Source organism: Peromyscus maniculatus, chromosome 6 (genome assembly GCF_049852395.1).
Source record: "Peromyscus maniculatus bairdii isolate BWxNUB_F1_BW_parent chromosome 6, HU_Pman_BW_mat_3.1, whole genome shotgun sequence".
Lineage (NCBI taxonomy): Eukaryota > Metazoa > Chordata > Mammalia > Rodentia > Cricetidae > Peromyscus > Peromyscus maniculatus.
In genome coordinates, this window is record NC_134857.1 from 50,470,170 (window position 1) to 50,497,392 (window position 27,223).

The 27,223-nt window shown below is 45.3% G+C and overlaps 1 protein-coding gene across 1 annotated transcript in view; it reads left to right on the forward strand.

Annotated features, from left to right (window-relative positions):
* The first annotated feature begins 7,382 nt into the window (after positions 1 to 7,382).
* Arl14 (ARF like GTPase 14) overlaps positions 7,383 to 27,223 on the forward strand; it is a 26,340-nt gene continuing 6,499 nt past the window's right edge. The window contains exons 1-2 of the mRNA XM_076574231.1: positions 7,383 to 7,589; positions 11,831 to 26,730. Coding sequence (XP_076430346.1) covers positions 14,689 to 15,267 — 579 coding nt within the window. The 5' untranslated portion in view covers positions 7,383 to 7,589; positions 11,831 to 14,688 and the 3' untranslated portion in view covers positions 15,268 to 26,730. The remainder of the gene's footprint in view (positions 7,590 to 11,830; positions 26,731 to 27,223) is intronic.

Sequence of the window (27,223 nt, forward strand, 5' to 3'; positions counted from 1 at the left end):
CCCAAGGGTAAATATCCTTATGAATTTCATGTATATGTTTTTAAATGTGCACTAGGCTTTAGTGTCCATATATTTTTAGAGATATATAGTTTATTTTTATGGGAGGTGTAAGTTAGCACACATGACATTACTGTCTGCATTTTGCAGTTTCTTTTCCCCCTTCCTAGTACCTTCTAGCAAGGTCTCCACATAAGCGCATGTGCATCCACCCGGTTTGTTTTTTGTTTTAAAGTCATTTCACAGCATGATGTGACTGGGAACATTATTTTACTTGACTCTTCGCATGAGGCAGAAGAAGTGAGGTCATGTAATAGGAACAAATTTAGATTCTTGGTCGCTTGTCACAGAAATTTTATTTTCACGGTCCTGCAGCCTGTCCCTTGTGAGCTGATTGCCTGGATTTTGTTTCTAGCCTCCGGCATTCAGCTGCGGCGGCCACTACAACAAACAGTGCTAGTCAGTGTGACTTAGCTGAAAGAGCTGGAGTCTTAAGCAGGCAGTTAAGGGTTCTGCATCAGAAGCCCCCTGCCCCCCACACTTCCATTCACAGCTCACTGGCCAGGGCCAGCTCTGCTGCCCTAATTTAAGCACTAGGAGGTGGGAAGCAGATTCCTGCGGCAGGCGAGGGAGCAAGCCAGGCCTATTTGGCAATAGCGCTGATGACTTCCTTACCACGTTGATAGTCTGATGCCTTTTTTTCCTTTCTTTGGAAAAGAAAAGATCTTAATTTTAACCACACACATACTTGTATGGGCATGTACCTGCCAGTGCAGGTCTCTGTGGAGATTAGAAGAAAGAGCCAAAACTCCCGTGCACTGCCTGATGTGAGTATGGGAATTGAACTTGGGTCCTCTGGAAGAGGAACCAATGCTCTTAAACCCCTAAGCTGTCTCTCAAGCCTGGTCTGCTTTTATCATCATGCTTCCTTAGGTTTAGATTTCTAAGGTCTCTGTTGTTTCCCCCCACTCCACACCATGCTGTGTCTGATACACAGATGCCTGGTAAAAGTTTGTCAACACTAATGACTGGAAAGTCTCCCATTTGTTAAGAATTCTATGTGGTGGGCTAGGGAGGTCGCTCAGCTGGCAGAGTGTCTACCATGCGCACTGAGTCCTGGGTTTGATCTCAAGCAAACAGTATAAATATGGTGTAGTGGTGCATGCCTTCAGTCCCAGCACCAAGTAGATGGAGGCAGACAATCAAATGTTCGTGGTCATTTTCAGCTGCATAGGAAGTTCCAGCCCCGCCTGGGGTACATGACATCCTGTCTCAAAAACAGCAAGGCTAAAGAGATGACTCAGTGCTTAAGAGTGCAGGCTCCTCTCTTAGAGGACCTGAACTGGGTTCCTGGCACCCACACTGGGCAGCTGACAGCCATCTGTGACTTCAGCTCCTGAGAATCCAACACCCTCTTCTGGCCTCTAAGGGCACCACCACACTCAGGGAACACACACACACACACACACACACACACACACACACACACACATACACACACACACACCAATCAAAAATCACCTTTAAAAAAAAAAAGAAGAAAAAGAATTCTATTTGGTTTCTAGCAACACAGACCAAAAACCCAAAATCGTGAAAGTGGGTCACATAAACAGGAGGCTTTACTTCTTTTCACGTGAAGACGCTAAAGGGAGGCAGTCTAGGGATGGCACGTATGACATCATCAAACTCCCAGCCTCCCTTGCCTGTTGTTCAATCATTCCTTGACATGTAACCGCCTCTGCCTGCTGAGGAAAGCTGAAGTTTGCAGCTAGAGTTTTCCTGCCTTGCCCATAGTCAGGACAATTCTTTGTCACCCGCCAGTCCCACAGCCGCTCAGACCCAACCAAGTAAACACAGAGACTTATATTGCTTACAAACTGTATGGCCGTGGCAGGCTTCTTGCTAACTGTTCTTACAGCTTAAATTAATCCATTTCCATAAATCTATACCTTGCCACGTGGCTCGTGGCTTACCAGCGTCTTCACATTCTGCTTGTCCTGGCAGTGGCTGGCAGTGACTCCTTCTGCCTTCCTGTTCTTTCTTTTCTCCTCTCTGTTAATCCCGCCTATAACTTCCTGTCTAGCCACTGGCCAATCAGTGTTTTATTTATTGACCAATCAGAGTAATTTGATATACAGACCATCCCACAGCAGAAGATAATGAGATTCTTTTAAAGATCACAGTGCCATAATGGCATGGAGAAAGAGTGTGTGTCTGAATCTATGTCTGTACAACGGCCTCTCTGAGCTTTCTGTAAACATTTTCATAAAGAGTTATGTGTATGTGTGCTTTACTTGTCAAATGTTTAATAAAAGGCAGGCATATTTCCTACCTGGCTTGATTTAGAAAAAATACCTCTTATTTTTATGGTTGTATTTGTTTGTTTGTTTGCTTGCTTTTTTCTCTTTCTCTTTCTCTTCTGTCCACTTGCCAGGTTTTCTTAAAGACCTAGCATTGTAATTCTGGTCTTTCCCTGTAAAGCCTCGTCCTCCATCCTCTCAGTAAGGGGCAACATCATCCCCTCTGTTTAGATAAAAAAAAAAAAAAAAAAAAACAACCAACTCAAGAACTTTCTCATCTCTCCCTCCCTCCTTTCTTCCTTCCCTCCCTCCTTCCCTCTCTTTTTCTCTCCCTCCCTCCCCTATCCAGCAAGTCCCCCAGGACCCTCCCCATTTACATCTAGGGTCTGATCACATTTCACTTCCTCCTCCCCTGCTCCCCTAGTCCCCGATGCCATCATCTCCAACTAGGACAACATTGAGAGTCACCTCCCTGGACTCCACCCTCACTACCTGCTTGCCACACAGCAGTCAGAATAGTCCTCAGTAGATTTTTCCCTGCTCACACTGTCCAGTGGCTTCCCAGAAGAATCTAGAATAAACCCCAACTCCTCCTGGTGGTCTACAGTTCCTGTACAATGACCTTCCTAATACAGCTGTCTCTTCACCCCCAGAATTCCCTTGTTTGACAAAGTTCCCGCTGCAGCCCCGTTCTTCTGTCCCTTAGCTCGCTGTGATCCCTGCTCCTCTGTCCCTTAGCTCAATGTGATCCCTGCTCCTCTGTCCCTTAGCTGGCCATGATCCCTGCTCCTCTGTCCCTTAGCTTGCTGTGATCCCTGCTTCTCTGTCCCTTAGCTGGCCATGATCCCTGCTCCTCTGTCCCTTAGCTCCCTGTGATCCCTGTTCCTCTGTCCCTTAGCTCGCTGTGATCATTGTAGCATTACGGCCTTTGCTCTCACTTCTGTTGTTTGCCATAGTCCACATGTGACGTAGCCTGCCACATCCTCTGTGAGGCTGACTGATCAGCTAGTCACCAGAGTCCCGTCTCAGGCCTGCTCTTTTTAGTCAACCGTCTTTCCCCCACAGCTCTTTTGATTATCAGATATGATACGCTTGTGTATTTCCTCTCCTGCTTCCTGCTCACCCTTGAGAGGCAGTGCTCCCCACATGTCCACAGCTTAGGAACTTGTATGATTAAACGTTCTATAAATATTTGCAACCAATGGTTTTCTTATTAGGACTGAATCTAACTCATCAATTAGCAGCAAGCTTTTTTTTTTTTTTTGCCTCGCTACACCTCTTCCTGTATTCAGTTATTTTTAAGAACAGCTATAAAGATGTGTTATTTTCTTCATACAGATTCTCTGCATGTATTAGTGAGAATATGTCTAACTAATTTACAGTCATCACTGCTGTGGATGGGAATCTTTCTCCTTATTGTTGGCTAAGAGGAATGCTACTTTCTATACTGATGGGGGTGGCTGGCTGCAATATAAATTCTTTCTCTGTCAAGTCTCTGAGTTTTTCTAGATAGACATACCATCTGTAAATTATTATTATTATTACTATTTTTTGAGACAGGGTTTCTCTATGTAGCTTTGGCTGTCCTGGAACTCACTCAGTAGATCAGGCTGGCCTCAAACTTAGAGATCCACCTGTCTCCACCTCCCAAGTTCTGGGATTAAAGGTGTGTGCCACTAGACCCAGCTGCCATCTATAATTTTTTATACTGTCCAGCTGCCATCTATAATTTTTTTTACTGTCCTATAGACACTGACTTTTGATGACTCCCTTACAGCTTTGGGCTCAGTGGTACTATTAAATTTAATATAGATAATATATTAATGACATTTTTATATTAAATTTTGTTTATATGGGCCTGGAGAGATGGCTCAGCAGATAAAAACATGCACTACCCTTTCACAGGACCCAGGTTTGGTTCTCAGCCAAACTGTCTGTAACTGCAGCTCCATGTATCTGACACCTCTGCCTTCCTGAATTTGTGTGCCTATACCTCAACACAGACATGGACACACAGACGACATTCAGAGTAAAAGAAATCTTTAAAATCTGTGTTTATTTGGTGTTCTGGCTTACAGCTGGATGGTTAAGTCTCTTCTCCTTCCTTGGAGAAAACCATGCCTAATGTCTGAGTAGGCTGCATCAGAGACTCCGGTTACTAGGAGTCTGGAGGATATGACTCTGGAGACCATGGGGAGGTGAGTGAGAAAGCAGCCATCAGGAAGGATATGCGTAAGTGCAGTGAGCTGAGAACCGTGGTTAGGCCACCATCTTGATTCCTGCACATAATCCAGGGAGCGGAGGAAGCCCTCCACCCAGAGATGAGAATCCGGCTGACAGAGCAAGTGTGAAGACGCCCTTCGGGGTCCTTACTGATCAAATCCCACAGTAAGCACTGCTCCACAAGAGGAATGTTCCTGAGAGAGGGAGAGCTGTGGGCACCAGGAAGCCTCCACAGAGGTCCAAGTCATGGCAAAGGTGTTGAATTTCCCTGCGCCTCTCTCCTCCGAGTGATTTGCTGGCCTCAGACTTAGCACTAATACATGCTCCAAGAAAGGTTCCCTTGACCTGAGACCAAGTCACAGATTCCCCATGAGGCTTTCTTCATCACAGTGCCCACTGTCCTTCTAAGTCCGGGCACATACTGACTAATAAATAGTTGTCTAATTTCTGGCATAAATGCATTTTCTTAACAAATAGTGATTTCTGTCACCCCTTGTAACTAAAAGGATAAACCTGTCAACAATGGAATAGAGAGAAAATCCTATGATGCAGACTTTCGATGAACTTTAGATCTCCCTTCTAACCAGGTTTGCACCTTCAGCCAGGTGGGTGTGGTCCCACCTGAGAGACTGAGATCCCAGGCCTGGGATGCCAGCACCTGAGAGGTAGAGGAAGGAGGGCCCCGAGTTCAAGTCATCCTTGACGCTATAGTGAGTTTCAGGCTGCATAAGACTCTATTCAACAAAACAAACAAAGCTGCTTATGCTTTATAGTAGGATTAATGTAAATGTTTTTTTATAATACACTCTATGCATGTGTTTTACTTGAGAAATAAATATTGAGCAAAGTGTTAGTATACAGAAAAATGATGGAGAAGCCGGTGTGGGCAGTAATGAGAGTCCTATACTCAACAGATAAGAAGTTCTTGGTGCTGAGTGTAAGTGGCGCATGCCTTTAATGCCAGCACCTGGGAAGCAGAGGCAGGTAGAGCTTTGTGAGTTCTAGACTAGTCTGGTCTAAATAGCGAGTTCGAGGACAGCCAGGGCTTTAGAGAGTGACCCTGTCTCAAAAAAAGTAGTTAACTAATAGCTAGCAAGTGTTTATCCTGAAGGGGTTTGAGGGTGAGCAGTGCCCGTTTGGGGGCCACTTGTGTTGGTCAGGTATTTGGAGTACATGGAGCCTGTTATCTAGTGGAGGACTGAACATTAGGACAGGGGTTACAAAAACATTTTTATTACATAAAAATTTATTTATCTGTGTGTGTGTGTGTGTGTGTGTGTGTCTTAGGGTATTTATTTCTGTGAAGAGATACCATGGCCACGATTATAAAAGAAAACATTTAACTGGGGTGGCTTACAGTTCAGAGGTTCAGTCCATTACCATCATGGCTGGCAGTTTGCAGGCAGACATGGTCCTGGAGAAAGAGCTGAGAGTTCTACACCTTGATCTTCAAGAACCAGGAAGTGAACTGCACACCGCAATGAGCGTAGCTTGAGCATAGGAGACCTCAAAGCCCACCTCCACAGTGACACACTTCCCCCACCAAGGCCACACCTCCTAATAGTGCCACTCCTTTTGGGGGCCATTTTCTTTCAAAACACCACAGTGTGGGGCAGGGGAAGGAAAGAGAGAGAGAAAGAGAAGAAGAGAGAGAGAGAGAGAGAGAGAGAGAGAGAGACAGAGAGAGAAGGAGAGAGAGAGAGAGAAGGAGAGAGAGTGTCTTTCACCCCTTTTGAGACAAAGTCCAGCATTGTTTACAAAACAAGAAGTACCAGGCATGGTAGTAAATTCCTGTAATTCAAGCTCTTAGGAGGCAGACATAGGTGGATCTCTTTCAGTTCAAGGCCAGCCTGGTCCATACAAGTTCCAAGACAGCCAGGGTTCCATCAGACATCAGAAATTCTCAACCTGGGGTTTGTGACCTCTTTGGGGGTCACATATCAGATATTTACATTATGATCCATAACAGTAGCAAAATTACAGTTATGAAGTAGCAACAAAATAATTTTATGGTTGGGGTCACCACAACATGAGGGACTGTATTAAAGGGCCACAACACTGGGAAGGTTGAGAAACACTGGGCTACACAGCGATACTCTATCAAAAAAAAAAATGAAAAAAGGATACTGCATTATGCTGGGCTCAGGGTTAGGGTCATTCTGTTGCTCTTCAATATCGGAGCCGCTTAGCCGCTTGTCTTTTCAGATCACGAGTGAGCATTTAAGAAAAGGGATCAATTGGCCTCAGCTGCGGGGAGGAGGGGTCATAAGCTTGGGAAGTGTGTTGTGTGACAGCGGCAGCTTAGAGCATACACAGCAGCTTGCTCTCTCCTAAACTCACAGCGGGGTGGAGCCGAGTTCTGTGCTGGATGTGGAATGTCCCTGCAGGCTCAGAGGTTTGAACACCTGGTCTCCAGCTAGTAAACTCTTTGGGGAGGTTGTGACCCGCCGAGGAAGTAGGGTACTGGTGACAGACTCTTGGGAGTATAGTATCCTTGACCGCTTCCTACCTGTCTTGGTGGTGTGGCCCCGCGGCATCACACTCCTGCTCATGGGGACTAAGCCACTCTCTTCCCCCACCTCAATAGACTGAGAGACCCTGTAACTGTGATTCAGTAAATGCCTCTTCCTTGAAGTCGTGTCTCTGCCCTGTGGAACTGAGATAACTTTAGACTCCCAAAGCAGCCTGACATTCCATCTGATCTGGCCAGCCAATATGAGCCTATCCGCTCTCCCTCCGACCATTTAATGGCATGACTTATACTCGGCTGCTTCATATCCCGTGTATTCCTTGTGATAACCCCTGGGGGCAGGCAGATTAAGTAATCTGTGCATAAAGAAAAGGATGCAGTTGTGACTGGGAGCCAAGACCGAGTGTGAAGTCTGCACTTGACTTAAGAGCCTGAAGTCTAGCGCTTCCCCACACTGAATCTGAAACTCTTGTTTACTTTTAGAGTATTTGATCTGAATGCTGAAAGTTCTCATGCTTCAATCAGACTCAACTATTTTTCTAAAACTTACGGATTTCTCGCTGCACTGGGGTAAGATGGTCACTAATACAGAATAAAAGGTAAGCACAGAATCTTTGATGAAATAATTGTCTCACCTGACCCTTGCTTCACATTGCTGGATAAAAACAAAAACCCTGAGCCCCTGTAGCAGCGGCCTAGGGCCTAAGGGGCTACCTTATTTCTTTAATGATTTACTTTGTCTATGTGTACGTCTGTGTCTATGTCTGTGGGTGCTCTCGGAGGCCAGAAGAGGGCAGTAGATCCCCTGGAGCTGGAGTTACAGGGGGCTGTCAGGGGCCCTGTGTGGACACTGGGAAATGCATTTCTGTCCTCTGCAAAAGCCCAGCGCTCTTACCCCTGGGCTGTCTTTCCAGCCCCACATTGCCTGGGTGGCCTGACTGACTGGGTCACTGTCTCTTTAATTATAATAACATTTGCTTTTCCATCTCACTTTACCATTTCCTTTATTACTAGGTATTTTTAAATTCCCTTTGAAACGTCTTATCAGAACTTGTCCTCTGGGTTTATTGTGGACAATTGTTTACACAAGTGTTTAACTTGCTTGTGTACTTTGGTATATCCTGTATAGACTTTCGGGACTAAATCATATCAATCATATCAATCTTTATATGGCTGTTGTCGTTACTTTCATGATTATCATAGGACTTTTTGAAAGTATAGAAAAGAGTAAGAGAATAATGTCTTTGTTTCTGTACGTTCTATCTTTCACTCAGATTTTTTTTTTTTCAAGACAGGGTTTCTCTGTGTAGCTTTGAGCCTTTCCTGGAGCTCACTTGGTAACCCAGGCTGGCCTCGAACTCACAGAGATCCGCCTGGCTCTGCCCCCCCCCCCCCCCCCGAGTGCTGGGATTAAAGGCATGCGCCACCAAAGCCCGGCCAGATTTTTTTTTTACTTAATACTTTTAAGTAATTTATTTAGCATACATTAAAAGTGGCTGAAGATGAATTTTTTTCCTGCATGATCATGTGAACAAGCACCATATTTCATCTTTCACGATGGCGCTTTGAGATATAGATGGATATCAACTAATACCTTTTTTTAAGTTTTAGATTTTTTTTTAATTCCAAGTTTCTCAAAGGAAATAAAATAGAAAATGCTAACGATCTGAGCAAATGGACAATGTCTTTGGGCGTCTAGCAGCAAGTCCTGGGAAAGACAACTACAGTGTCACGGTCAGCTGGACCAGCAAGTTACCGTCTACACTTTTGTTCTAGTAAAATAAGGATTGAAAAGTTAACTCTCTTGGCCATATCGATGTCTTGTGAAAACCTGGCAGCTAGTTCTTTTGAGGATTTTTAGTTCTTAAATGTCACTGCTTGTATTTGATGGTAGGTGTCAGTCATGGCTCACAGTTTCAAAGTCCTTGCTGCTGAGAAGTATAGATTCTTGTGAAAATTACATGGCCATTAGAGAAATATATTTTTAATTTTGTTGTTTATTTTTTCTTTTCTTTTCTTTTTTTTCTGAGACAGGGTTTCTCTGTGTAGCTTTGTGCCTTTCCTGGAACTCACTGGGTAGCCCAGGCTGACCTCGAACTCACAGAGATCCACTTGCCTCTGCCTCCCAAGTGCTGGGATTAAAGGCGTGCGTCACCACCGGCCAGCTCTTCTTCTTCTTTTTGTTTTAAACTAATATCTTGATGCTCTTTAGACATAGTGTAGGGGCTGGAGAGATGGTTCAGCTGTTAGGAGCACGTGAGGCTGTTGCTGAGGACCGAGGACCTGAGCTCAGTTTCTGATGCCTACATGAATTGGTTTACAACCACGTGGAACTCCAGCTCCAGGGGATCTGATGCTTTTGCATGTACTGCACTCACACAGACATACCCACACACAGATACAGGCTCAGATGAAATCAAAACAGGACAAAAAAAGCTTAAATCTCTCTCTCTCTCTCTCTCTCTCTCTCTCTCTCTCTCTCTCTCTCTCTCTCTCTTCCACCACTGTAAATTTGGGCAGAATGGTTCACTTTTGTTAGTTTGCATGTTTGTGTTTGCGGTTTTTTTTTTTTTTTTTTTTTTTTTTTTTTTTTTTTTGAGACAGAATCTATGCAGCTTAGGTACGGGCTTAGGTACAATCGGACTTGCCATTCTCCTTCTCCTCCCCAGTGCTGGGGTTGTAGGCTTAAGTCATTCAGGCTGGAATGACTTTTAAGTTAATCAGTGTAAATAGCCAGGGAGCATACTGACACTGTATCTTCTACTGCGTTCAAGAAAAGACATCATAAATCCCAAACAAAGCCCAAACCCAAGTTATGGGGTGAAAACATGTTTTGTTCCTGTTTTTTGTTTTTTGGTTTTTTGGGGGGTTGTTTGTTTGTTTGTTTTCTTTTGAGACAAGGTTTCTCTGTGTAGCCCTGGCTGTCCTAGAACTCGTTCTGTAGACCAGGTTAGCCTCAAACTCACAGAGATCAGTCTACCTCTGCCTCTGTTGGGATTATAGGCCTGTGCTACCACGGCTGGCTGTGAAAACCATGTTTATTTAGCTTGTAATACAGTCTGGTAATCCTATGCTTAAAAGAAGAAAATTGTTGTTTTAGGGATGAAGCGAGCCCCGTGAGGTGTCAGTTTTGCTCAGCACGGACCCGCAGCCTCCTCCGGGCTCACTCGCCGGCCACCCCCTTCTCAGCTGGACACAGCGTGTTCTCTTACCCTCCTCTTTACCACGTCTCTGCGTCCTTACGTTCCTAGTCTCATCTTGACTCACGCCTAGCCCGGAGATTATTTAGAGTCTATTCACATCGTCGGTGTTTTGTGTTAGGTACAGACATGCTGCCCGCCCAGTGCAAGAGTTTTGTTTGTTTGTTTGCTTTTTTGAAAGAGAGTCTTGCTGTATAGTTCTAGCTTAACCACTGAGCCATCTTTCCAGGCTCTTAGGTATTTTTAAATGTTAGCTAATATTAAAAAAAAAAAAAAAAAAAAAAAAAAAAAAAAACCATGGTAAATGTGGGGAAAACATATCAACTATGTGGCAGGCTCTATGGAGTATCTTTTCACATTTATTGAATGTAAAATTATCTAGGCATACCTCTGTTTACACAGCGCATTGCTTAGTGAGTACGAGAAGCAGATAAGAACTTGGATCCACCGGTCTCCCCCCAGGTGGACCTTTTAGGGATGTGGGTGGTAAAGGTGTCAGTTCTGTTGGAAGACAGGGCACGGGGAAGGAGGCTCACAGACTGGACTCGGCCGTCCTTCATTGAGTCCTGAGTGCAGGTGTTCTGGAGCAGGCTGCACTTCTAAGAACTAGGTGTGAAAATGCTGGATGGTTGAAAATCTTGCTTTCTGTAAGATGGGAGCTTGAGAGAGCCAGCCCTGATGGCTCATATGTCTGTAATCCCAGCACCTGGAGGCTGAAGGTAGGAGGACCATGGGAGATTCCAGGGGAGCCTGAGCTTACAGACAACATGGGTTATAAGTGAGATCCTGTTTCAAAACCCAAAAAAGAAAAAAAAATGGGGCTAAGTGGGTAGCTTGATTAGTAGAGTGCTTGTTTAGTGTGCCACATAAATCTTTAATTCCAACTCTCGGGAGGATGAAGTAGGCAGATCTCTGTGAGCTGGAGACCAGCCTGGTCTGCATAAGAAGTTTCAGGCCAGCCAGGACAACACAGTGAGATCCTGTGTCATATCATAAATAAATAAAGAAATAAATGAATAAACAAACAAACAAACAAACCGAACAAAATAATTCAAGGTCATCTTCAGCTGCCCAGAAAATTTAAAGCTAGCCTGGCTTACAAGAAACTTTTGTCTGCTGGGCAGTGGTGGCGCATGCCTTTAATCCCAGCACTCGGGAGGCAGAGCCAGGCGGATCTCTGTGAGTTCGAGGCCAGCCTGGGCTACCAAATGAGCTCCAGGAAAGGTGCAAAGCTACACAGAGAAACCCTGTCTCGAAAAAACCAACCAACCAACCAAAAAAAAAAAAAAAAAAAAAAAAAAAAAAAAAAAAGAAACTTTTGTCTCAAAGAAAAAGAAGTTAAACTAAGTACACTAAAGAAAACGGAATGCTAAAAGTGACGCTCGTTTCAGCAGTGGGTCATGGATATTTTCAGTTGTGATGATTTACTCACTTGTGCTCAGGAACTGCATCTATATGCATCTATATGCCCTTTTCCATAAAAGAAAAAAAAGCAGGCAATGTTCTAAGTCTACAAAAACCAAGATATACAGATATACATTCTTTATCTGTGTGTGTATGGGGGGTGAGGGTGGGGATATGGGAAGTGGCCATTTTCTTTCAAGAAGTAAGTTTCTTTTTCATCTGGTTTGCCCACACAGGATGTACAGTACAAGGTGACCTCCGAGCTTAGGACCTTTTTTTTCTCCTCCCCAAAGTAAGAAAAACTTTCCAATATTTTTTTTCATGCCTGCATTTTAACAAACATTGAAAAATATGGTTATTTACTTATTTATTTGTGTATGTACCTGGGTGTGTGTCTGGAGGCCAGGGGTCAGCTTTCAGGAGTTAGTTCTTTCTTTTGCCATGTGGATGCAGGGACTGAACACAGAATGCCAGGAGTACCTTCTCATCCATCTCATTGGTCCCCAAATTCCTGACACCACAGAGTGGGCCAGTGACTTGCTCACAATCCTACATTTATTTGCATCACCTAAGACCAACTTGCACATAATCATCTTGCTTTCCCTTGGGTTTATCTGGAACAGGAGAATCCATAGGTGTTTTGGGAGAGGACCAAAGGATGTGGAAACATTTGTAGGCTCAGGACAATGAACAGGGGAAAGAAACTATTTGATTACCTTGTGTTTTGCTTTTTATTTTTTGAGACAGGGTTTCTCTCTGTAGCTTTGGAGCCTTTCTTGGAACTCACTCGGTAGCCCAGGCTGGCCTCGAACTCACAGAGATCTGCCTGCCTCTGCCTCCTGAGTGTTGGGATTAAAGGCATGCGCCACCACCACTCAGCTCGATTACCTTGTGTAAAAGAGAAAGTCATGTGTTCATAGAACTATGATATTCACCCAACTTACCCCTTTTTCTTTAACCACACTAAAAAGAGACCTGTGCTTTGGTGTAAATGAGCATAAAGGCATGGACATAGTAGGACATAGGCCTGGATAAACAGAAGGATGCCCCAGCACCAACAGTGGATCACATAAGATCGCGTGAGTTTGCTATGAAGTCAATGTCTAACTTTTCTACGATGTTTAACTTATTCAAATTATGGAATGGAAGAGAGCTCAAGTGGCATACAGAGTCCCCAGGTTCACCCTTGGAAGAGCAGTCTTCTCACATCCTGAACCTGGATTATTTCTTTTCCACAAACGAAGCCTAATTTGATCAGCTCTTTCCAATTCAGTTCCTTTCAACATGGTTTTCTGAAAGCTTTTAAGACTAGGAGGAAGTTTGGGGAAAAACCAAACCCATCTGCAACAGTACAGAGAATCCAATACTGCTCAGTTAACCCCACCAGTGGTATACATACTATGGCCCTGTTTGCACACATTCCTCTCCTTACACAGATGTGCATCTGTGATGTGCCTGTTTGTTGACTCAATTGCTGCTATCACTCTTAGCATCTTCTTAGAACACGGGTGTGGTATTTCATACCCACAATTCCGCCATTGCCCTCAAGAAGGTTATCATTGATGACCAATGGCCGTGTGTGTGTGTGTGTGTGTGTGTGTGTGTGTGTGTGTGTGTGTGTGTACATTTACCACCGTGCACTTGTGGATGCCAGGGGAACACTTTGTGGAGTAGTTCTCTCCTACCTCTCCTCTCCATGGGTTCTGGGATCATGCTCAGGTCACAGAGGCTTGTGTGGCAAATGCCTTCTCCTACTGAGCATCCCACCCCAGAGTCCATCCTTTAGCACCAGAGAAACACTTGCATATTGTTTATTTGCGTTCTGCTGGCCTGCTTTCTGTCTCCTGAGGAGTAAGGTCCCCCTGCGGGCTGTGACTGGGGCTGATCCTCCCCTCCTTCTCTTTCTCAGCCTCTGCTTTCTGAAGTATCCCTTTAATGTTTGCCTTTAACCTATCACATAGTTTCTAATGCATCTTTTTACCCCCAGACAGGGTTTCTCTGTGTAGCTTTGGCCATCCTGGAACTAGCTCTGTAGACCAGGCTGGCCTCGAACTCAGAACTCCACCTGCCTCTGCATCCCGGGTGCTTGGATTAAAGGTCTGTGCCATTACTGGGCTTTAAAACATATACTTTTCAAAATAAGTTTTCAGGACTTGATCTTTGTTTTCTGAGTTCCTCTTTATCTAAACTATTTCTTGTTTGGGGAGTGTATTTTTTCCCCTGCTCTCCCTAATGCCTTTCTCCAGTGCACCAACCCCCAAGCCTCAGCTCTACCCCACCAGGCAGTTATCACTCATCTTCCACCCATTTTCTGTCTTCTAGAACATCTGTTAAAATCTAACCCTCGGATGGACTCTGATAACTTTGCAAGTTCCTTTTTTCCTTTATCATCACTCTGGGGAAGTGCTGGGAAAGAGAAGAAATAGATACACGTACGCAGTTTGCCGTCTTCAGTCAGTCTGTTTCATTGAAAAGTGTATGGGTAAAAATTTGGTTTTGTGAATAGTGTAAGTTCCCTGCCTGGAAGATTCAAGAAGTGATGCTCTGCTTATGAGACCAAGGTTGGAGGGCTCAAAGTTTCCTACTCAGTAATCTGGTAAGAGGAAGCATTTAGATAGGAGAGGGAGATGAACTCTGCAGATGTTTAGACAGCCCTGACACTCATTTACGACTGGATAAGATAGTTCTACAGAAAAGTTTAGTTAAAACAAAAGATCGTGTTCATTCCCCAGTGGTGGTCCTGGGAATGTCCTAATCTTTGATTTCCTCCAAACTTTTGCACCTGAGAGAATAAAGCTGCAGCACCAGGCCACTCCTAATCCAACTCACTCGCAAAGAATGTCCCCTTTGAGCCACTGCGATACCTGCTGGTTACTCCCATAGATTCCTCAGGATTGGCTGGGACTGCAAATAAAACACTGTTTGCCTGCAATCAAGTCGATAAGCTCCAATATAAACGAAGGCAAGCACCTGTTCTCAGGCGGCAACTGTGGCGTTCGCTCTCTTTCTCCCTAAACGTTTTCATGCAAGAACTGAGAAGGACCCATTGTCTCTGGCCAGAAGAAAAAGATCTTTAAGGAAGAAAAGGCCCACAATGGGGCTGCTGAACTCGAAAAATCCCAGAGACAAGCAAGCCCACATTCTCCTTCTGGGACTCGACTCGGCTGGGAAATCTACTCTGCTTTACAGGTTAAAGCTTGCCGAGACTCTCACAACCATCCCCACCATCGGCTTCAACGTGGAAATGGTCCAGCTGGCCAGCGGTCTTCCGCTCACGGTGTGGGACGTTGGAGGACAGGAGAAGATGCGGAGGGTCTGGGACTGCTACTGTGAGAACGCAGACGGGCTGGTGTATGTGGTGGACTGCTCCGATGGCATCCAGCGACTCGAGGACTCCCGCAAAGAGTTCAAGCACATTTTGCAGAACGAACACATCAAAAACGCGCCGGTCGTCATATTAGCCAATAAACAAGACTTGCCTGGAGCTCTGAGTGCCGAGGACATCACCAGGATGTTCAAGGTGAAGAAGCTGTGCAGCGACCGGAACTGGTACGTGCAGCCCTGCTGCGGAGTCACTGGAGAAGGGCTGGATGACGGGTTCAGAAAATTAACTGAGTTTATGAAAAGCCACCTGAAGACAAGAGACACCTTAGCGTTCTTCAAGCAGAAATGAGGCGGTGGGACGCACCGTCCCAGCCTCTGAAAGACAGCGATGATGTGAAAATGGGAAATCTGTCTTGTTTCCCATGTAAAGTGAAAAAGTGAGTTACCGAATTAGCCAACTTTTCCGGAGATTCATTGCACCCGGTCCTGCCAAAGAAGGAACTTTATAGCAAACTATGGGGTCATGGTCATTGAGATGAAAGAATTTATATTTTGAAAAGGTTAACATGTTGGATGATTTGAAAGTCGTATTTAGAACCAGATAAATGTTTATTAATTTTCTATGACCTCTGGGGTAATAATAGCTGTCTGCTTACACAGTCAGGATTCTTTCAAATAGTTCCTAGCTACGGCAGGTATTGAATTTCTACCCTGTTCCTGGGTAATAACTGAGTGGTGAGGGAAAAAAATTAAATTATGGAGAGGAGAACGGTTGATGTTAACCTCTTGAAAATCTTCATTATCTAAACAGAGCCCCTTCCCCCTAATCCTGGCAGCTTTTTGAAATCTATTTCTGGTAACTTTCTTCAGTGAGTCTTTTTTAAAAATATATTTTTTATCCTTTGAGTATTTAATACGATGTATATTGATCATGTGCACACACACACACACACACACACACACACACACACACACCCTCAGCAAATCTTAAACCATTTTAGATTAGGTGTTCTGCAGGGTAGCCTCTTGAGTTTCGAGTTCTGGCCCAGGCTGCAGCCTCAGGACCTGCTTCAGTGGAACTCAGTTCAGCAGCCCCATGCGCTGGGAACACAGGTGCTCTGGGTCCTGACCAAAGAGGAAGTCAAGGTAGACTTTGCTCCCAGAGACCTTGCAGTTCACTGGGTGAAGCGACAGGAAGCTGGTAGCTGGAGCGAGGCAGTACTCGCTGCAAGTTATTGCAGGAGAGATTCCCAGGGAAACAGGAAACACTTCCTGTAGGAGATGGAGTTGAAGAGGGTGTCTCTGCCCTCTACCAGGGACCCCAGACAGGTGGAGGTTAGTCAAGACACGTTCTCATCACTGGGTGGTGAGAATGCCGTCAGGACCAAGGGAAGGGGTGGGTAGTTGAGGGGCAAAGGAACTGAGGATGGAGTCGCAATCTCTGAGATTAGAGCTCCCAGAGAGGCCCCGGAGCTAATGCTTTCCTCTTTTCTACGCCAGAGAGGCTCCTTTGGTGTAAGATAATGTCACTGAGCTCCACAGCAACCCTAGAGGCTACAAATCATGATGGGAAAGTAAAGGGTTAATAAGTCAAGTGTAGAGCTGGAGAGGTGGCTGGGAGGTGAAGAGCACTTACTGCCCTTCCAGCAGACTTGAATGAGTTTCTAACTCCTGCTGGATGGCTCACAATTAATGACATGTGACTCCAGTTTCAGGGGATCCGACACCCTTTTCTGGGCACCAGTACATATGTAGCACACATGTACACACATAAATAAAAACAAAAATAAATCTTAAAAGAAAATAAGCCAAAGGTGATGGCCCCTGGGCTCCTTTAAAATTTTCTTTTCTCCTTGTAGTTATAATTTGCTCAGCGAAGATCTTTCTGTGCTTCACAGTATAGACCTCAGTAAAGAAGACACATAATTATGGCGACTTTTGGTTTAAAACTGTATACCAGTCATCGGGATAAACACTTTCCCATATCTTCTCATGTAATGTTTACAACAGCTTTGAGGAAAAAAATAGGCATTGTTATTTCAGTTTACAGATGTGAGCATTGAGGCTAAACAAGGTGAAATCACCTCTTTCTCTCTCTCTCTCTCTCTCTCTCTCTCTCTCTCTCTCTCACACACACACACACACTATACATATATATACATACACTGTATATATGTACACACTGTATATATACACACACTATATATGTATATATATACACATGCACACATACACACCACACACAAACACACACTATACATATATATGCATACACTGTATATATACACACACTATAGATATACACATGCACACACACATATGCGCGGGCACACACACACACACACACAAGCATACCCCCTGAACACTCTTCACCCTGAAATATTAATAAAGGCTGAATTTGAGGGAAGAGTAGAAGACAAGCTGTAGATGATAGTAAAACAACAGTAAAATATTTCCTAGTAGATGAAAGAGCTGTGCGTACTCACACCTTAATGTTTTTGACTATACTTTTTATTTATTTTCTTTTATACATTTATTTATTTATTGTGGGAATGGTACTGGAGGTGAACCCAGGGCCTCACACATGCTGGGTGAGTACTCTACCCTTGAGCTGGGCTACTCCCCTCAGACTTCTTTATTTTATTCTACTTAATGTGTTCTTTGAGGAATTTCATCTGCACATTTTTATTTTTTATGTCTAAATAAATTTTATTGTGTCTATCTGAGGTTTACCACATGGTGTTCTAGGGGACATGGAGATTATAAGATGGTTTCTATAGTGTAGCAAGTTACCATCTCACAATGTTACTTGTGAGACAAAAACAGCCAGAATCAACTTATTAACAGAAGTCCTCAATACTGTGGAGTTTCCTCCTGTCCCTGTTACATACTCAGGCAGAACCGACAGCACACTGATGTGGGCCCGGTAGGGACAGAAAAGCCACCATTTCTGAAAAGTGTTAGGGTCGAAGATCTGAAGCCCAATTCTTACATTTTTCAGATAAAAGTAAAAATCAATTAAGTATTTCAATTTTCTCTTCTATGCATTCTAAGTAAAAGCAGTTCCTCCAGGGCATAGTAAAAAATGATAAATAAACAAAACAGCCATACTTTGTTTTTATCCTTTCATTTGCTATGTGTTTATATTATCTTGAGCATCACCGAGTGTTTATCTTTATGAGTCCAGTGGAGTGTTTATGCCCCCTTTAAATTCCTTGAATTATTTGATAAACATTTATGACAGTTTTTAAAATCCTGTGTCCCGGGGTTCGTCTAGGCAGCTCTCCTCAGAGAACACGTCTGTAGGGCTAGTGGGTTAAGGGGAGACATGCGTCTTGGTCATCTCGTGTTCTTTTTGGTTTTGTGATTTGGCTTGGGCTTGTGGACTTCCTTTGGTTGTGTTTGATGTGATTCTGGCTTTCTCCAGATCAGGCCGGGGCAGGACCTGCTGGTGGATAAGGTGTTCAGCTAGAGCAAGCCTGTGGGGTGCAGAGATGGGCGGACGGCCCCGGCAGTTAGAACAGGAGAGGGAAGGAAATGTCTCACCAGTAAAGGAGACTCGAGCAGAGCACATTTGAAGGCCACTGGACCTAGGCCTGTGGGTTTGGAGATGGCCACAGGCAGGGTGGGGACGTGAAGGGTGGACGGGAAAGGGAATCGACTCACCAAGCAAACCAATTCCTGAGCAAGAGGTCTGGCAGTCTGTGGGATTGGAGGTACTGTACTTTCTGAGACAGCATCTCATGTAGCCCAGGCTGGCCTTAAACTAGTTATATATCCAAGACTGGACTCAAATGCTTAATCCCCTGTCTCTACTTCCCCAGTGCTGAAATTACAGGTGTGTACTACCACATCCTGCGTGACTACCTTATATTAAAGTTAAACTTGTCACTGTCCAAAAACAGTGACAGAAACAGCCGAGAGACTTCTCCTTTGGCAGTGCTAACGGGTACTTAAAAAACAAAACAAACAAACAAAAAAAAGTAATCTAATAATGTCACGGGGATTCCAGTCCAGCAGTTTTAACATTGTGTTAAATATTAAGATTTATGTTAATGCGTATGTTAAATGTTAGTATTGCTGGGCTCAATGACGTCAGACCCGAGAAAGCACACACAAATACAAAAGGTTATTAGATGACTTAAGTGTAAAAATAGCATTCTCGAGGTTGATGGGAAGGCAGCCACCCCCACCTGATGCAATTCCGATCAGACAGGGACTAGCTAACTGGTGGGTCCTCAAGGCCCTGACTGCCGGGAAGACATCCAGGGCCCTGCCCAGCACCTTGTGTTGCCGGGCAGGTGGGCCTTATCATGATAAGGAAATATGTGTTGGGGAAATGGGAGCGATAAGAGAAGTAGAATGGTTCCCGCGCTGTGGAAAGATGCAGAAAGGAAGAAATGAAGAGGGTAAAGAGTGGGCAGATGTTGGTGGCCTGTTTGTCACCGGGGCCATGGTGATGTCCGGGCCGGGCTGCTACATACGAGGGCCATGTCTGGGTCCCTGGTTCTACAGTAGCCTGGGTCTGTGTTGATGTCCATGGCTCCTGTTGCCCTCCAGTGCCACGCCGATTCCAGTGGGCTGAGTTGCCTCTTGGGGCAGTGTTTGGGCCACGCTGCCACGTGGGGCCATGGTGACAACCAGGCCTAGGCTGCTGCTGAGGACCACGTCTGGGTCCTTGGTCCTACCACAACTGAGTTCTATGTTGATGTTCATGGCTCATGTTGCCACCAAAGGCCACATGAAGCCTGGGGTCTGGGCCCCAACCTGTGGCTTTGTTGGTGTCCAGGGGCCACGCCGCTGCCAGAGCCATCCTGATCTGAGTGGCCAGGGGCTACCACTTGGAGCTAGCATGTCGACCAGGCCGAGCTGCTGCCTCAGGCCATGTCTGGGTCGATGGCCCAGCTGCAGCTGGGGTCTGTGTTGAAGTCTGTGACCCAGGTTGCCACTAGGACCCACACAGAGGCCCGGGATCTGGGCCAGAGCCTATGGCTTGGTTGGAGTCTGGGGGCCATGCAGGGGTCATACAAATATGAGTGGCCTGTACTGCCACCCGGTGTCATCCGGGCCCAGGCTGCTGCAGAGAGCCATGTCTGAGTCCGTGGCCCTATAGTGGACAGGGTCCAGATTAACATAAGTAGCTCCTGTTGCCACCGAGGCCCAAAAGGACGCCCAGGGTCAGATCAGCCACCTGAGTCCAGGTTGGTGTCTGGGAGCCAAGATGCATGCAGAACTGAGTGACCTTGCTGCTGCTACTCAATGTCATGGTGATGTCCAGGCCAGAACTGCAGCTGAGGGCCATGTCAGGGTACAGGGTCTGTGCTGATGTCCGATGCTCCTGTTACCATCAAAGGCTGTGCGGACACCCAAGACTGAGGGCCGTGTTGGTGTCTCGTGGCCATACTGCCACTGGGGCAGTGGTGACATCCAGACCCAGCTGCTGCCGAGGACCATGTCTGGGTCCGTGGTCCTGTTGCAACTGGGGTCTGTGGTGAAGTCTGGGTCCTGTTTGCCACCAACATGCACATAACAGCCCAGGGTTAGAACTGCAGCCTGAGGCCTTGGTGGTGTCTGGTGGCCATGTGGCTGCCAGAACCATTCCCACCTGAGTGGCCATTCCTTCCACCCAGAGCCAGGATGTTGTCCAGGCCCAAGCTGCTACGAGTGCCATGTCTGGGTTCGTGGTCTGTAGCATGAATCTTAAAGGTACTTATTAATAAAATCAAACCTGAGGCCAGTTAATGGGGTGAATGCTGGAAGATCAGAGAAGCAGAACAAGCCACAGCTTCCTCACCTCGCCAGTTCCTCAGCTGATCCTGTTTCCTCAGACTGGAAGTCTCTGTGTCCTTATCCAAATGAATCTCAGCTGAACTGCTTCTTGAAAGCCTGAATGCTTAACCAGCTAAAAGCTTCTAGTTTCTGGTCTTCACGCCTTATATATCTTTCTGCTTTCTGCCATCACTCCCTGGGATTAAAGGCTCACTTTCTGGGATTAAAGGCATGAGTCACCATGCTTGGCTGTATCCTTGAACACACAGAGATCCAGGTAGATCTCTGCCTCTGGAATGCTAGGATTAAAGGTGTGTGCTACCACTGCCTATCCTCTATGTTTAATATTGTGGCTGTTCTGTTCTGTTCTGTGACCCCAGATACGTTTATTAGCATGCATGATATTTCGGGGAACACAATACCACCACAGTGGTCCAGCTGCAGCTGGGGTCTATGCTGATGTCTGTGGCGTGTGCCACCTCAGGAGGCCTTAGGAACCATGTGAGATGAAATCAGAGGGCCATGCTGAGCCTGCCCCACCCTTTACTATTTCTGGGAAAGCTGGCCTTGCCTCTTCCTGGACACTATAGCAAGAGAGCTGATCCCTGCACTCGGGAGAGATGGCCCCCACCCCTCACTACAGGGTGAACGGACCCTGAGAGCATGCACTTAGGGGAGCTGACTCCACCCCCTCACCTGAGGTGGGTGGCCCCAGTGGTCCAGACTGACCAGCTCGGCTACCACCCGGGCCCACAGCCAGGCCTTGGGTTGGCCCACCCTAGCATCTACCTCATCTAGGACCTGCCAGAGCTCGTGAAGGGACTGGTCCTGTAGAATGATACCCAGAGATCTCCATGAATCAGGGTGGCCTTGGAATATCCCAGAGGAGTTCTGGTGAGGATCCAGTAATGATGGTGTACCAGAAATCAGAGGCCTCGAAACAGACCAGTGACTCATTGCAATGAACATTTGCTAGTAAAGCTGATAGGACAAAAGGGTCTACTGTGTGACACACGGCTCCCAATGCCACCAGGGCAAGTGAAGAGGCGCTGCAGAGGCGGGAAAGAAGAATTGAAGAGGTGTTTGTTTTGTTCTTGTTTTTGTTTGTTTGTTTACTTGCTTTGTTTTGTTTTGGGTTGATTTTTTTAATTTTATATTGGGGGGCACTGAAGGGGAGGATTTGGGGGATTAGGAGGTGAGTGGAATTAGAATTGGGGTGCATGATGTGAAATTCCCACAGACTCAATAAAGAAATTATTGAGTTAAAAAAAGAATAGCATTTTCATCAATACTATTCATTTTGTTTACTCAAAATTTGTATAGGGACCAGTTGGAGATGTAACGTAATGATAGCATACTTAACCAATATTTGTGAAGTCCCAGGTTTGATCCCCATAGCAGGGGTGAGGAACCGAGCATGGTGATGGACTCCTGTAATCCCAACACTTGGTGGGGAAGCAGAAGTTCAAGGTAAGGCTGGGCTGAGTGAGACCTGTCTCAAAACGGGAGGAAGGGATGTTTGGGATGTAGCTCAGCTAGTAGAGTGTCTGTCTAGCAACTTGAAGTGTTGAGTTTGACCCCAGCACTGCATAAAACCGTGGCACATGTCTGTAACCCCAGCACTTGGGAAATGAAAGCAGGAGAATCGGGAGTTCAAGGCCATCCTTGCCTGTGCAGTGAGTTTGAGTCCATCTTGGGATACATGAAAACTTCTCTCAAAAAAGAAAAACAACCACTCCCAGGAACTTCCTAATGTTACTGAAGGATAGCCATCAATTATTAGGAAGTGACGTAAGTGATGTGCGGCATGTACAGATTTTGCCATTTAATGTGTTTCTATAAGCCAAATGGGGCTGTGGATTGTGATGCTCCTTGGCCCCCCTAAACCCAGAAGATAGCTTCTGTTTTCCCTTTTACCCCGCATGCAGTAGTGGAGAGTGTCAACTCTACCGTCCAAAGCCCCCTCTGAACACCCTCCATTCCCACCACTGCTAAAACCACCGTCCATTCTCAGCCGGGGGACCATGTTCTCCACAAGAATTCTTTCCAGAGGAATCCTCCACGAGGATTTCTGTCTAAAAATGAAAATCAGGTCATATTATTCTCCTGGTTTAACTGCCCCCCATTTATTTTTTACTGGACCTGATACCTTCTGTTTCTTAATCCTTCCTCATCAGCCATACCTGCCTCCAGGCCTGCTTGTCACTTCCAGCTGGTGACTTCCCCAGGGCCCTGAACTTCCTCTTTTCCCAGTTTAGGGTGCACATCCCTTGAGTCTTCAAACCTGTTTACTTCTATATCTAACCATTTATTTATGAAGCTTTGTGTATGTGTTTGGGTTTGTGCACATGAGTGCAGGTGCCTGCAGAGGCCAGAGGCCTTGAAACTCCCTAGAGCTAGAGACAGTTATGAGCTGCCGGATGTGGCTCCTAGGATCTAACCCAGGTCTCCTGAGCCATCATCTCTCTGGCGCTGACTCTTTAAATTGCTTAGATATCCAATCAAAAGCACAGAGATGTTCCCCAAACCCTCTGTGAAGGAGCCTCCCACCTCGTTATCCCTGCCTTCTACAGTCTTTCTTATTCTTTATTCTTCTTTTTCCTCTCTGGAAGGTAAACTGCCAGTAACAGGGTCTTGGTCTTGTTCTCCGTCACATCCTAGGATCATGTGTAAGGCACAAGGTATTTACAAGATGTTTGTAGAACATAAAAATTGTCGGAACTCCAAGGCAAGGAGGTCTCATCAGGCTCCAGAAGGGAAGAGTAGGAACTCTATTGATCCTGTTCCTGCCCAGGACACCAACTGCATGTGCCTCCACCCAGGGCAGGACTCTTGGACTTTAGAATCCAGACTGGGTGGGGATTCTGCTTTGCCCTCTGTTTTGTTTTTTAGGAAGGTCCCTTTTCCTCTCCGAATCAGTTTTCTCAATTAGAACGGTGACTTAGATAAGACATAACCCTTCTTGTGGTGAGCTGTATAGTTTCGGAAGTTGCTGGAACCATCACGGTTTAATTACCCCCAATATACTAGATCAGGTTGCTTCTCTTTCACACACCCACACCTTCCTTTCCCCAGCCTCCTTTTTCCGCACAGATGCCCTTTGACCTCTCTCCCTACAGCTACCCCTACACCCTCATTTGAGTCACCCTAGAACAGGTAGGATGGAGAGGATTTAGTTCTCCTTTAACTTAAAAAATTCCAAATCTTTAGAGAAGTCAAAAGAAAAGCAAAAGAAACATTTATTTTCTACCTATATTTCCCAACATTACAGTTTAGTCATGTTTTGCACTCTGTCTGTCTGTCTGCTTGTCTCTCTCCCCCCAGCCTCCCTCCCCCTCCTCTTACACACACACACACACACACACACACACACACACACACACACACACACACACGTACTGACTCAACCTCTGTGCACCTGCGGTGCCCCTACAACATATACAGTTTTAAGCATATTAAATATTATTTAACAGCCCATAATCAAATTTCCTCTAGGTCAATTATAGAATCAGTTTGTAATTGGTATCTACTGTAATTACTTTTTAATTTGGAATATTCTCTTGGTTTTTTTTTTTTAACTACCTGGAAATTTTTGAAAAGTTTGGGCCACATTTTCCTTTTCTGGCAAGTCTTGCTACGTTGTCAAGATTGGCCTCATACAGTCCTTCTGCCTCTGCCTCCCAGTGCTGTGATTACAGGTGATTGCCCCTGGGTCTGCCCTCTGGTATTTTATAGAATGCCCTGAAGTTCGGATTTGTCTAATGGTTCATTATTTGATTCTGGAGAAGCATTTTTAAAAAGCAAGAGTATTCCACAAATGAAGTCAGGCCTCCCCCTGTACCCATAAGGGAGTCCCCGTGTCTACTTGTCCCATCATCGAAGGCACTTACATCCATCCCCTTGTTTTATATTAGTGTCCTCTGACTTTCTCCATACTGCAAACAGTTCTTAATAAGTTACGTGAAATTCATTTGATAGGATCAATATTTTGAGACCTCGTGAGTACTTTGTTCCCCAAAAAACTTTCACTGAACCAATTGTTGCACTGGGCACAGCAAAGTGGTGATTTTTCCATCCCAAACCCATCATTCATGTACGTCTGCTGGCTACACTTGTCTTTCATAAGGGTACGCTTTCTCTTGAATACTCTTTCCATAATCTCTCTCTCTCATCACTGTGTATTCACGGGCACACTTGAAAATGCTCTGCTGTCATACATCCTTTAAAAAGTCAGTGTTGTGCAACCCAGTGCTATTCAAACTCAGGGCATGGGTCCACATGCAAGGCACTGCCTGAAAGCTGCTTAGAAAAGTTAAATTCTCAGTGGCCACTCAATCATTCAACAGAATCTCAGTGTGCAAGGGGTGAGATCCAGGAGCCGACACTGCAACTAACAGTTATCCATCCCTGATATTCACTCTTACTCTTATTCCGCTTTCTCTCTCCTAAATCTCCCCTCCCTACCCCTCTGCTCCTCTCCACCATCCCTCCTCCTTCTCATCTTTCCTCTTACCTTTTTCCTCTCCAGAGCAGTGGTTCTCAATCTGCAGGTCACGACCACTTTGGGGGTTGAATGACCCTTTCATAGGGGTCGCCTAAGACCATAGGAAACATGGACATTTACATTATGATTCATAACAGTAGCAATGAAAATAGTTTTATGATCGGGGGTCACCACCACAAGAGGAACTGTATTAAAAGGTCGAAGCATTAGGAAGGTTGAGAACCACTGCTCTATGGTGATCACAGAACTGGACAGTGAGCCCAGAAACTAGTGTTCACTCGCTAGGCAAGCATTTACATTTAAGCTACATTCCCCCAAGACTTCTTCCTACTTTCAGACTAGGTCTCACTAACTTGCCTAAGCTGGCCTTGATTTTACGCTGGAGCTCTGGCTGGCTTTGAACTTATAATTTCCCTGCCTTAGCCTTCTAAGTAGCTGGGACTATAGATCTGTGTCATCAGCCCCACCAAACATTATTCTTGGGGCAGAGGGTGTCTGTAAGTGCGTTTATCTATTACATAATTATGGTGGTTGAAAGAAAAAGGTCACCCTAGGGAGTGGCACTATTAGGAGGTGTGACTTTGTTGGAGTAGGTATAGCTTTGTTGGAGGAAGTGTGTCACTGTGGGGATGGGCTTTGAGATCTCCTTTCCTCAAGCTATGCTCAGTGTGGTACACAGTTGCCTCTGCTGACTGTGGATCAAGATGTAGAACTCTCAGCTCCTTCTCCAGCACCATGTCTACCCACACACTGCCATGTTTCCTGCCAAGATGATAATGGACTAAACCTCTGAAACTGTAAGGCAGCCCCTATTACATGTTTTTCTTTATAAGAGTTCCCTTGGTCATGATGTCTCTTCACAGCCATAGAAACCCTAACTAAGAAAATGAGCAACAGATTCAGCACAGAACATCCAGAAAACGCAGAAAATTATGAAAGACAGAACCTAATATTGCTGCTTTTCAAGTCTGCTGGGCCTCGTCATGTGTTTTCTGCCATTTTTCCCTCCACACAGGAGTAATATAAACTTAAGGTCCCCTAGAATTGCAAATCCCCAGCTGACTTCCTTCCTCCATGCTGTCTATTTCCCATGCGGTCCAAGCCCTTCGCTCTGCCCTCCCTGAGTGAGAGATCTACAGCTGCAGTCTCCACCTTCTCTACAGAAAGGCGGGTATCTCAAATGTTTCCAATTCTCTGCCAGTGTAAACAATTGCATCAGATAGTGAAGAATTCCATGCCCATCCTTCCCTTTGCTTCCTGGCTGATCCCTCCACTGACTGGAGCTGGAAATTGCTTCCATGATGCAGGGAAGTAGTCATGGGATTCTACAGCGAGCAGAGTGGAGCCTGGGGACAACTTTTAAGCTGACTGCTTTGGTGGTGACCTTGAACATGTGCTTTGTCTCTGGCCAGCTTCCTGGACCACACACGTAGAAGGGGCACTTAGATTTTGTGACTGAAGTAATAGTGTGTGTAGCTCTGACTTCAGCAGCTTGAATCAAAGGGCACGTACGGCATACACAGAAGAGCTACCATTCAAGTAAGTATTGACTTGCATTAGAGAAAATGTTAATTGCCCTGGTAGAACAAACTTATTCTCACACACACCTCTTAATTTACATGAAATGGTATGGTGTTCCTAAACCAGGTTGGGTTCCTTTCCTTTTCAGGCATTTTCCCACTGGAGTTCCACGGGCTTTAGTTGTGTATTAATAGTGTACATGAGAGAGAGAATATAGTGAGAGGATGCCGTCTTTTTACCACCAAAACCCCTCCTAGACACAGAGTTTCGTTTCTGGTCATTTGAAAGCAAAAGATACAGTTTGCATTCATTCTAAACTTTAACCTCTGCAGACACATTGATTCCAATGTGTAAAATTAAAACCATTGTCTATGAACACACATGTGTAATCAATCCCATTGCTTATGAGCACATGTGTGCGAACCCATCGCTCAGGACTCAGATGCACTCTCTCTTCCAAGTTCATGAAAAGATGAAAAGGCTGAACTTTTATGGCGCCAATTGGCAGCGA